This window comes from Paramormyrops kingsleyae, chromosome 8 (genome assembly GCF_048594095.1).
Source record: "Paramormyrops kingsleyae isolate MSU_618 chromosome 8, PKINGS_0.4, whole genome shotgun sequence".
Classification (NCBI taxonomy): Eukaryota; Metazoa; Chordata; class Actinopteri; order Osteoglossiformes; family Mormyridae; genus Paramormyrops; species Paramormyrops kingsleyae.
The window spans coordinates 17,120,967-17,132,171 of NC_132804.1; the positions used below are offsets into that span (position 1 = coordinate 17,120,967).

The 11,205-nt window shown below is 42.2% G+C and overlaps 1 protein-coding gene across 2 annotated transcripts in view; it reads left to right on the forward strand.

Moving 5' to 3' along the window:
• esyt1b (extended synaptotagmin-like protein 1b) overlaps window positions 1-10,631 on the forward strand; it is a 32,271-nt gene extending 21,640 nt beyond the window's left edge. The window contains exons 41-62 of one of the 2 annotated variants that reach the window (XM_072715334.1): window positions 38-127; window positions 272-367; window positions 1,128-1,199; window positions 1,360-1,446; window positions 2,008-2,154; window positions 2,253-2,401; window positions 2,556-2,622; window positions 2,930-3,081; window positions 3,486-3,648; window positions 4,360-4,527; window positions 4,817-4,899; window positions 5,144-5,192; window positions 5,462-5,551; window positions 5,656-5,751; window positions 5,841-5,912; window positions 6,043-6,129; window positions 6,293-6,439; window positions 6,858-7,015; window positions 7,136-7,255; window positions 7,341-7,446; window positions 8,817-8,866; window positions 9,257-10,631. In XM_072715334.1, coding sequence (XP_072571435.1) covers window positions 38-127; window positions 272-367; window positions 1,128-1,199; window positions 1,360-1,446; window positions 2,008-2,154; window positions 2,253-2,401; window positions 2,556-2,622; window positions 2,930-3,081; window positions 3,486-3,648; window positions 4,360-4,527; window positions 4,817-4,899; window positions 5,144-5,192; window positions 5,462-5,551; window positions 5,656-5,751; window positions 5,841-5,912; window positions 6,043-6,129; window positions 6,293-6,439; window positions 6,858-7,015; window positions 7,136-7,255; window positions 7,341-7,446; window positions 8,817-8,866; window positions 9,257-9,281 — 2,274 coding nt within the window. In that variant the 3' untranslated portion in view covers window positions 9,282-10,631. The remainder of the gene's footprint in view (window positions 1-37; window positions 128-271; window positions 368-1,127; window positions 1,200-1,359; window positions 1,447-2,007; window positions 2,155-2,252; window positions 2,402-2,555; window positions 2,623-2,929; window positions 3,082-3,485; window positions 3,649-4,359; window positions 4,528-4,816; window positions 4,900-5,143; window positions 5,193-5,461; window positions 5,552-5,655; window positions 5,752-5,840; window positions 5,913-6,042; window positions 6,130-6,292; window positions 6,440-6,857; window positions 7,016-7,135; window positions 7,256-7,340; window positions 7,447-8,816; window positions 8,867-9,256) is intronic. The other variant, XM_072715335.1, reaches the window with a different exon arrangement.
• The last annotated feature ends 574 nt before the right edge of the window (window positions 10,632-11,205 follow it).

Below are 11,205 nucleotides of genomic sequence, written 5' to 3' on the forward strand. Positions count from 1 at the left end.
CTCGTTAACCTTTCTGCATGGCGTGATCCGATTCCAGTGGTACACTCTGAGTGACGTGAAGTCAGGCCATGTCCACCTGGTTCTGGAGTGGGTTCCTAAGGTTCAGGACCGGACCAGACTGGATCAGGTCAGTGGAAGCCTTGGTCCATCCACTATATACATGTCTGCTCTGCTCCTGTGGTGATACAGAGTGTAATTACAGCCTGGAGCTGATGACAGGTGTGATGTCAGTATTCCGTATTCTGAGAGTGTGAATTTACTGAATCCCCAGGTCCTGCAGCTCCAGACCCAGAAGTCATACCAGAACAAGGCTGTGCCCACTGCTGCTCTGCTCTTTGTGTATGTGGAGCGCGCCCACGCCCTGCCTGTAAGTACCCCCCCTCCAGAGAGCCGGGTGTCACTGCATGTTATGCAGCTCAGTGCTCACAGTAAACAATGGTAAATTTCCCAATGGTTAGTATTACTTGTATTACTGTTTAAATTTTGAATTATCATTAAAACCGTGACTGATTACTACACTTTGGAAAATTCATGTAAAATACTGTCCACCATCAACCAAAGTTAGCAGCAGACAGAGTCAGACGCAGGCAGACAGAGTCAGACGCAGGCAGACAGAGTCAGACGCAGGCAGACAGAGTCAGTCGCAGGCAGACAGAGTCAGCATGTAACCTGGGTTTGTTTAGTGTCAGTGACACATGGTGGAAGGCAGTGACAGCACTCCAGAGATTTTTAATATTGATGCACATTTGATCTGGTTTTCATATGTTTACATAAAGTATTGGCTATGTTATTATTTTAATGTTTATGCAAATGAAAAGTACTTTCAGTATAATACTTGGTTGAATGATTTCAGTTTGTGATTCACTACTTTCTGAATATTTTCAGCACATTTTAACAATACCAAAATAACCATGAAATATCACTATAATCACTATAGCCACAAAAATCATGAAATAAAATTTTCATTCCGTTTCAGTCTAGTCTGTTGTATAATTGATTTATGGTGATTCTGAAAAATTAGTTGTTCTGATATGGGATGAATTATATCCATGTGAGAAACTAAAGGAAAGGATCACTATAGATGGGAATAGTCATTCATGTCTGTTCACTCGCTTCCTCCTGTCCAGATAAAGAAGAGCGGGAAGGAGCCAAAGGTGGGGGCCGAGATCATCTTCAGGGAAACAACCTACAAGACCAAGGTGAGATGGGGGCTCCTTCCCTCCAGTAGCCATGGTGACGAGCTGATATCAGAGTGACTGGATTCCCAGTAAATATGGCCTCAGTATGTATATAGATGCTGGTCCTGCTGGATTTACGTATGGAAGTGAATAGCATGGCGGTGGCCGTTCCTGTTCTCAGGTGTGCGATCGTTCTACTTCGCCCCAGTGGGATGAGGCCTTTCACTTTCTGGTTCCGGACCCCAAGGAGGACATCCTGAAAGTGAAGGTAAAACAGCTGAAGTGGCCTTCAGCAGTGTTTGTGCTGCATGCGTTACAGCGAACATCTCCAAGATCACGGAGGTGGCAAAGTAGAATCGTTCAATGAAGATCTGAATTATTTTCTCTCTTTTTTTTTGGCAGACAGAATGTTCTAATGATATTTATCTTAGAAATCCCTCAATTATTTATCCAAGTGAAATACTTCTGATTATGAGAATCGTAGTAGTAGTTCCCTTATGATACCATCCATCCATCCATCCATCCGTGCATTCATTCGTATTCCAACACACTATCCTGGTCAGGCTTGCAGGACTGAGGGTAACACAGATTCTGATTTTTTTTTTCTACAACAGACTGTATTTTAATATCCAATTTGGAGAATTATAAATGCTACTGTTACCAGAGCGCTTCGGGTTTATATGCACATTATATTTCAAACTCATCTTCTAAAAGAACCTTCTGTCAAGTTCTCATCCAGACAAACTGCTGTGTCATTAATGGCTAACATTTCCTGTGCTGGATTGATATGATCTGTACTGACAGGTCTCCACCTGGCTCTGTGTTACAGCTGTACCACACTGGGGATCAGCCCACTGGCTCGCTGGTTCTGCTTGTCAGAGAGCTGCTTTCAGAACCAGGCCTGGTACTGGACCGCTGGCTGAGTCTGGATGGAGTTCCTGCTGAGAGTCAGATACTGCTGAGGGCTGAGCTCAAGGTAAAGCTCAGTAATGGCACTTTAAGGTTTGACTCATCATTGCCGTCACTGCTGTGCACTAAAGCTCTGTGCAAATTAATTCATATTCCGGCCAACAGATCTTAGATTCAAAGATACTCAAGGTTGCCCCAGTTCAAGCTGCTGCCCCTGCATCATCGGAGGAAGTGCAGCGAAGTCTAACTCCGCCCAAAGACCCGGCCAGCTTATCCAATCAGGGGCTGATGTATGAAGCTGAGGCTGCCAAGGGGTGAGTGACATTCAGAGAAGCAGGTATCGATGGCTGTGGATTTTAGAACAGTCATGAAATTGGATGACGGAGCCTTACAGGTGGTGACTGACTTTGACTTGATGCTGGGCAGCACACATTAAAGATGGTGTCTGTGTGTCTCTGTTACACTCAGGCCACATCCGGGTAGTGCACCAGTGTCTCCAAAACCTGAGAAGATCAAGGAGGAAAAGCATCTTGAGGTAGCATCTCCAGAGGCTAGTAATAACAGTCATTAAGCAAATACTACAGTAACTTTATAGACTCTTAATATAACCATATAAGAATGTAACTCTAACAGATAATTAGAGTGAACCTTAACCTTTCTAACCCTAAATACATTTCATTTGGACATCATGAAGCACTGAAAATGCTGTTATGGTTCTGAGGTTACAGATGAAGCTTAGTGCAGAGAACTGGCATCCGTTTTTTTGGAGGGATGAAACGATGCAGATTGCTGAGTGACTGTTAACAGTTTTTATGAAGTACAAACATGTTTTTCTGTCCAAGACTGCAGTGGGAGGTGCGGATCAGACTAGCACAGTCAGTGTTCCTGCCAGCACCCCATCTGCCACGAAGGTGGAGCAAACTGTAGTCCCGCCAAAAGATACCATCACCCCACCCAGTCAGGAGGTGACACATAAAGCCGCCATTAGCAAAGGGTGAGTCAGATTTGGAAAGACAGGTGTTGGTGGTCATGGATTTCCCTGATGCTGTGAAGACAGTCACACCACGTTTATTGCAGCACATGTACAGATGGTACCTGACTTTGACACACACTGACGGCTGGTGCCTGTCTTTGTCCCTGACTTTGACACACACTGACGGCTAGTGCCTGTCTTTGTCTCTGACTTTGACACACACTGACGGCTGGTGCCTGTCTTTGTCCCTGACTTTGACACACTGACGGCTGGTGCCTGTCTTTGTCCCTGACTTTGACACACACTGACGGCTAGTGCCTGTCTTTGTCTCTGACTTTGACACACACTGACGGCTGGTGCCTGTCTTTGTCTCTGACTTTGACACACTGACGGCTGGTGCCTGTCTTTGTTCCTGTTACACTTAGGGATGAGGGGCCACACCCTGCCAAGGCACCAGTGTCTCCTACACCTGAGAAGATCAAGGAAGGAGCCCCAGCCAAGGTAGAACCTCAGGAAGTCTCCATTGTTCCCAGCCCAGTGTCCACTAAGCCCAGTCGGACATCTCCTGACCCCAGCTTTGCTACAGAGGTGAGTCAACAACCCTGTCTGCATCCATCCACCTATTGATCAGTCTTCTCTGGGTGTCTGGAGCCTATCACTGTTCTTCAGTTGTGTTCAACAAGTCATGCACCATGCCCGTTCATACAAGCAGTCAACCAGCAAATCATGCTGATGTGGACGAGTTACACTAGCAGAAGACCAAGTTGGATTATGGCTACAATTTATCCATGTTCCTGTGGCAACTTCCAGTAGAATAATGTGCCACGTCACAAAGTATGCATCATCCCAGAGTGATTCCACAAACATGACAGTGACTCCAATAAGCGTGTCAACAACATATTTTGGTGATCAGTGATCATTGTTGACACACCACAGCACACAACAACGAAATGTGTCCTCTGCATTTAACCCATATGTGACATCGTGACCTAGCAGGGGGCAGCTAATTCAGCACCCAGGGAGCAGTGCTTGGGGGCGGTACCTTGCAGGTCAGGGATTCAAACCAGCAATCTTTCAATTACAAGTGCGGTTCCCTCACCATTAGGCCTCCACATTGAGTCAACATGGGCCAAAATCCCTAGGAGTAATCTGTACGCAGATTTGAATCCATGTTGTAAGGAATTCAAGTCATTGGGGAGGCAAAGGGGGTCTTACCCAGTATTAATTAGCTGTACCTAATAAAGCGGACACTGTACGCATTTGCATAATGATTAAGTAAAAATACTTTGTATTCTCTAGGGATTGCTACGTATTCACCTGGTGGAGGCCCAGAATTTAATAGCCATGGACGGTTTCATGGCTGGGGGGAAGAGTGACCCTTATGTCAAGATCTGTGTTGGGAATATCAAGTTCCGTAGTCATGTGATCAAGGAGAACCTCAACCCAACCTGGAATGAGTTGTATGAGGTATTACACAATTTTCTGCTTTGGGGTTCAGGATATTGGGGAATAATTTCACATTGAATTTAAATTGACTGATTAACTAGCAATGCTCTAAAGACATTTCTTCTGATTTATTGAAAAGACAAATTTCCGATCTTAGTGTCAATAACGTTTATTATTCTTCTGTTAGTTGTCAGTTTTTTTGCAATTGCATTGCTGCCCCCTTGTGGTTAAAATAATGAGAAACATTTTTGAACGTTATTGGTTAAGCAACAGTCTCCAGCCTTGTGAATGTTAAAATTCTTTTACGCAGGTGGTCCTGACCAAAGCACCAGGACAGGAGATCCAGTTTGAGCTTTTTGACAAGGACCTGGATTCAGATGACTTCCTGGGGAGGTGAGATTGCTGCTTTTCAATCCTATTTTAGATGGAAGTATAACATAATAAATATAGTGCACAGATGACATTACAATTAATCTAGAATAACAGTATACCAAACATGTCATTAATATAATATAAATACAGTATATTGTAGTAGTCTTAAAGTTTGATATATTGTTATTAACACCTGACTGACACCACAGAGCAATGAAATTGTCTGCCTTTTTCATATTTATATACTGTGAACCTGTGTTTGCAGGTTAAAGGTCAGTCTGAGTGACATCATCAGCTCCCGCTACATTGATAAGGTGAGGTCTGCTTTAGTGTCACTGTGAACCTTGTTTATTTAATGTGTGTGTGTGATTAGGTTTATATTACATTGTGGGGACCACATGTCCCCCACAATGTAATACAAACCTGTTTTTTTACGTTGTGGGGACCATTTTTCAGGTCCCCACAAAGATCTGTGAATGCTATCAAAAAAGTAAAAATGCTAAAAGTCTCGAAATTACAAACCTGTGTGTGTGTGTGTGTGTGTGTTAACCATTTCACAATGTTGTGCATGGTCCCGTGACAGTGGTACACGCTGACTGACGTGAAGTCGGGCCGTATCCACCTGGTTCTGGAGTGGGTTTCCACTGTGTCAGACCCTGTCAGACTGGATCAGGTCAGTCTGATTCCCTGGCCAGTGATCCTACCCATGCTTCTGTAGCAGCTGTAGCAAATACCTGCAGTTTGTATACAGTGTGTCTTAATGATGTGAATTTGTAGGTGCTGAGGTTCCAGGCCCAGCAGTCGTACCAGAACAAGTCTGTACCCTCAGCTGCTCTGCTCTTTGTGTACATAGACCGCGCCCACGGCCTGCCGGTAAGTACACCTTCCCTCCGCTGGTTCCTGACTTCTCAGAAGGTCTTTTTGTTACCCACCAAAACCCATTTTTAACACCTAAACCTCAGCTGAAGAAGAGTGGGAAGGAGCCTAAGGTGGGGGCAGAGCTGGACCTCGGAGCAACGTCCTACAAAACGAAGGTAAGACCCGCCCTAGTGTGTTAAGTGACAAAAATATGGACTAATCCTTAGAGGTATCAGCTAATAAGGAAACTGAGTTGACTGGCTGGGTTTATGAAGGTCTCATACCTCTGCATTCTTTATTGTGAAGGTGTGCGATCGGTCCACTTCACCACACTGGGGTGAAGGATTTTACTTCCTGCTCCATGACCCGAAAAAGGACACCCTGATCTTGAAGGTGAGCTGAATGTTAAACAGCACTCATCTGTTTGCATTTCTTTAGAGTAAAGTTCTTTTGTTGTCAGAAATCAGCTTAGGTGTGCTGTATTGTTTGTAGACAGGTTAAGTAAAGAGTTAAAATACTCAATGATGATAGGTGTGCACCTTGCTCTGTGTTACAGCTGTACCACACTGGGGATCAGCCCACTGGCTCGCTGGTTCTACCTGTCAGAGAGCTGCTTTCAGAACCAGGCCTGGTACTGGACCGCTGGCTGAGTCTGGATGGAGTTCCTGCTGAGAGTCAGATACTGATGAGGGCTGAGCTCAAGGTGAAACTCACAGCAGTGCCATCACCTCCTGTTTAAATTAATCATGGGACTGAATCAGTCATTGATGATTAATGCTCAGTAAGACTTACATAAAAAGAACACTTAGTAATTAGTGCTTGTATACATAAATCTTTAGGTAACTTTACTATTCTGTGACATTGTCATGCTGGAAAAATATCACAAAACATGGAAAAGTACCTTAAAAAGGTAACAAGGTATCAGAAGGCAGATGCTTTAACTTAAGGTGCAATTGATCCTTCCTGTTGATGTAGAATCTCGTATAGCAAACAGCACGTTTCCACTCTCTGTAGGGCGCTAACAGACTCCTGGTCAGTGTACTGGGTTCTTCTGGCTGCTCTAGCCTTGGATGTCAATGCCGGTGTCCATTCTTAGCTGGATCCACTGTGTTCTTCATCAGATTCTGGAGCCAAAGAAAGTGCAGGCTGGTGATAGAGGCCTGCCGACAGTCTCCGACAGCATGCCGTCCGATGCCCCTGGACACAGCGGGCAGGTCAAGCTGTCCTTCTCTTACCCCAAGGATGACAAAAAGTTGCTCATCACAGTTCATGCTTGCAGGTCTGTCTGAGTCAAGGTCTGCACTCTTCATGGGATGTCATTGTGTTTGTGGGTGATTGAGTGTTCTGTATACCGGTGTAATCTGCCTCTACTTGAATGATTCTCTGAATCTGCATCCAGGCATCTGACAGGTTCCTCAGACCCCTACGTGTCCTTCATCCTGCTGCCAGACAAGAACAAGGTCACCAAAAGGAAAACCGGCATCAAGAAGAAAGACGCCAACCCTGAGTTCAACGAGAGGTCAGTCACCCGTTCCAAGACCTGATGAAAGCTGAGGGAGAGTGTTAACTATCTAACTCCTGCTCTGTGCTTTTCCAATATCCAGGTTTGATTTTAATATTTCTATGGATGAAGCTCGACAAAAGCAGTTGGATTTGACTGTGAAAAACAGCACATCCTTCATGAGTCGTGAGAAAGAGGTGATTGGCAAGGTCAGTCTTCTGTTACTCTACTCATTTTGGTATCTCAGCATTGTGTTAAAATCACGATTCTTTTATCATTGAGCTTCCTGGATAGTCTTATTTAAAAGAAATAAATGTAGATGTGGAAGATCTCTTCACATCATATAACAAGGAATTCCCATGTCAAGTTTACTTTCACTTTTAATTAAAGGTGCCATAGAATGAAAATCTGACTTTATTTCAACATAGTTCAATAAGGAGCGTTCAGTACATGGAACTGACGTATCGTGAATCTCAAGCATTGTTCTTCCCACTTTCAAATATAAATCCTGCAAATGTAAAAGGAGGTGTTAAAATGGGCTGATTCAGTAATCCTAGACTGTTGCGTACCAGTCTTAACTACACCCCTAAACATAACACACACCAGCCCACTTTGAAACCCAGTGGACCTGCACAGCCTGCTCCAGGAAGCACTAAATCACAAAACTTACCACTTAGCAGCGTTCATTTCCAGTCTCCGGGGAAGTGGCTGTTCCTCAACATCTAATTCCTTTTCTGATACAGGCTCAAACACATAGGGTTGGATGCCTAAATGCTCCATGTTTCATCGCACCTGTAGTGATCAATTTACAGTTATGCGTCACTTAACCATGCGGATATATTCTGAAAAATGCGTTGCTTGCCGATTTTGTCGGTATGAACATCATAGAATATACTTACACAAACCTAGAAAGAGTACACTGTAAAATGACGATAAAAAGTACGGTGCAATAAATGCATAAACCAATAACAGTTATAATTACTATCAAGTACTATGTACTGTACATAATTGTATTTGCTATACTTTTACACAACGGGCAGCACAAGCATTTGTTCACATCACCATCACCACAAAAATGTGAGTAATGTGTTGCACTATGACTTCACTAGGCGAGAGGAATTTTTTTAGCTCTGTTATAATCTTATGGGACCACTGTTGTATATGCGGTGCATTGTAGATGGAAACATTATCATATGGTACGTGACTAGAGATGTTAGTTCTGTGTGAGTCATCACTGTGGTTAACTGGGATTCAGCCAATCAGAGCAGAGCACATCAACATATTAATGAACTGAACAAAAAAGGGAAAACAGTCTGTTTTATTCTAGAGCCAAATAATAAGGTTGGAAATTGGCCTGTAAAACCACTTCTGGGCATTTTTTGACCAAACCATGTTCACATACCCTCTATGTAAACATCAGAGAACAAATTAAAATACTGAAAAAATATTATGTTTAATGCTGCAGGCAGTAAAGTGAAAGGCATCATCTAAATGAGCTGCAGTTACATTCCTGCCACCTGCTGGCCCTGTGACTGTTAGCACATCCCTGTGACAGCTTATCTTTGCTTGACTTTTCTAGGTACAGATAGACCTGTCCTCTATTGACCTTGCCTCGGGGGTCACACAGTGGTAAGTCACATTGAGTCACAAATCAGTGTGTTTTCAAAGGAAATGATATACCCTCAGTGAGACAGCGTATTGTGCCGGAAAGAATATGCTAAATGGCAAATGTGATTTTAAAGCCTAAAAGCGCACTGGTGAATTGTATCACTTTGGTAATGTGTCAGTGTATAACAGTGGAGTTTGAACAAAAGATCAGACTTTGTTTAAATCCAGCAACTGTTAAACCTGGTTCTTCTACAATAATACATTTAAAACTGTCAATGAGGGAAATCAGTGAATGTGAAGTAGATTGTTCTTGGATATCATTAATATCCATAATGATATCAATCATTCCAATAATGTTTTTATGGCATTAACTGTCGCATGGCTTTGAACTGTAATTTCTGTTATTTTCAGGTTTGATTTGAAAGAAGAAAGTTAGTCTACTGCTCCGTACATCCTACTCACAGCTGGTGTCCATTCCATGCACGTAAAGCCAAGGCTGACCGCTAAAGTATCGCTGATGTTTGCTGAAGTGTTAGCCCATAACCATAATGCAATGGTCTCTACCAACAGCAACACACCTCCTGCCCATCACAATCACTTTACAGACATGCTTTCCAATTGAATGTATATTTGTGTACCTCTCCCCAGTTAAGTTTTTTTGCATCTGTGGTAGGATTAATATTCATGAGAATTTTGTGCGAAGCATATATATCAGGAGGCCATGAAGAGTCCACACAGAAAGCCAACATGTCTGCTCCTAAAGTGGGTCAGACTTAAGTGAGACCGGTGAGTCCCTTCTCCCATGGTGGGACCAACTACAGAAGAGGAGGGGAACCTTCAGAATGGAGAAGAATGGAAGATGTATGTAATCAATAAATGCAAAGATAGTTTAAGTGAGTATGAGAAGACACAGAATGGGAACAATGAAGGGAAAGTGGTGTTATGTTCATGTACCAGTATGAGGTTGGGTCCAGGCTATATGTGTGATGTCTGATCATCACTTGCCTTAACTGTTCTTAGTAAAATCTGTATTAATCGATGGAATTAGTTTCATTCAGCAGACGTATTGCTGGATGTAGGTATTTTTATATGATAAGCAAAGAAATGCATTGATTTATGTTTTGCTACATACAAACAGGCTTACTTTGAAGGGTGACTTCGATATCTTGTCTGTTACAGTTGACTATCAAAATGTACTGCTTTGATCTAAATGCTGCATGTTTACGCCGTTTGTCCTCAGGACTTCTCCTGATAGGACAGGAATTGTGGCTTTGAGGTGCACAATCAGTCTTCTTTGCCATAAAAATCAGACCAAAGTTCAGATCAATCTCAATCCGAGTTTCCGTATTTTAAAGTAGTTTTTTTATTTTTTTCAGCATATTACTCTTCTGTTGCTGTTGATTTACAGAAACTTTGTTTTATCGTTTCATTTTTATGTTATTTTTCTGTTTCTTTATACCTTGAGTATTGAATGCATTTTATAATGGTTAAAATTATACAGTCGGAAGTATTTTATAAGTTTTGTTGTTTATTGCCTTTGTGAAGCACTGTGATGTTAGCTCTGTCCAGTATGTTTCATTTGTTGTTTTAAACACTTCTCATTTACTGTAATTCTATGTGTCTGTATGGGTTTACGTAGAAGCAAGCTAGACAACAGAATCAGGGTTTGAAGTTACCCTGAATTCAGCTTTATTGCTAATTCATTGCAACTGGCAAGCAGATTTTAAACATGTATGCGCACAGAAAGGCTGCATTGCTTCATAAAATAAACACTGTTGGCACCGTCTCCTCTGTGTCAGGCTTCAGTTTTTTCCACTGTTACTACAATTGTTTCTGATAATTACGACTGTTTATCTGTGTACTGAACGGTAGTTTAAACGTGTTAAACTTACAATAAATTCGATTGTGTAGTATAGTTCCTTCATGTGCGGTCTGTCCGAGCACTTAAGGGCCATATGCTGTTTATTGCATCAAAATAGATCAATATAATCAGAGATATAAATTTCAGGTCCAGAAAGTACAAATCCAGACCAAGATTTAGTTTCAACCAACCAGTTGAGTACTCTGTGACTGTGACTCTTTATACTCAACTGGTTGGTTGAAAGTAAATCTTGGTCTGGATTTTTACTTTCTGGACCTGAAATTGCCACCACTGAATATAATATATACATTCCGTTGATCTGTTCTTGGAGATCCAAGAGTAAATAGTGATAGATCATATAAAGGCGTATATAGTGTCAATCCCGTAAAGTATAATGAAAATTGGTAACTCAGATGTGCTTCCAAGACCAGAGATGAGAAACAGAATATTTAATATAAACTATAATATTTAATTGCAATTACAATAATGACAGTCCTCT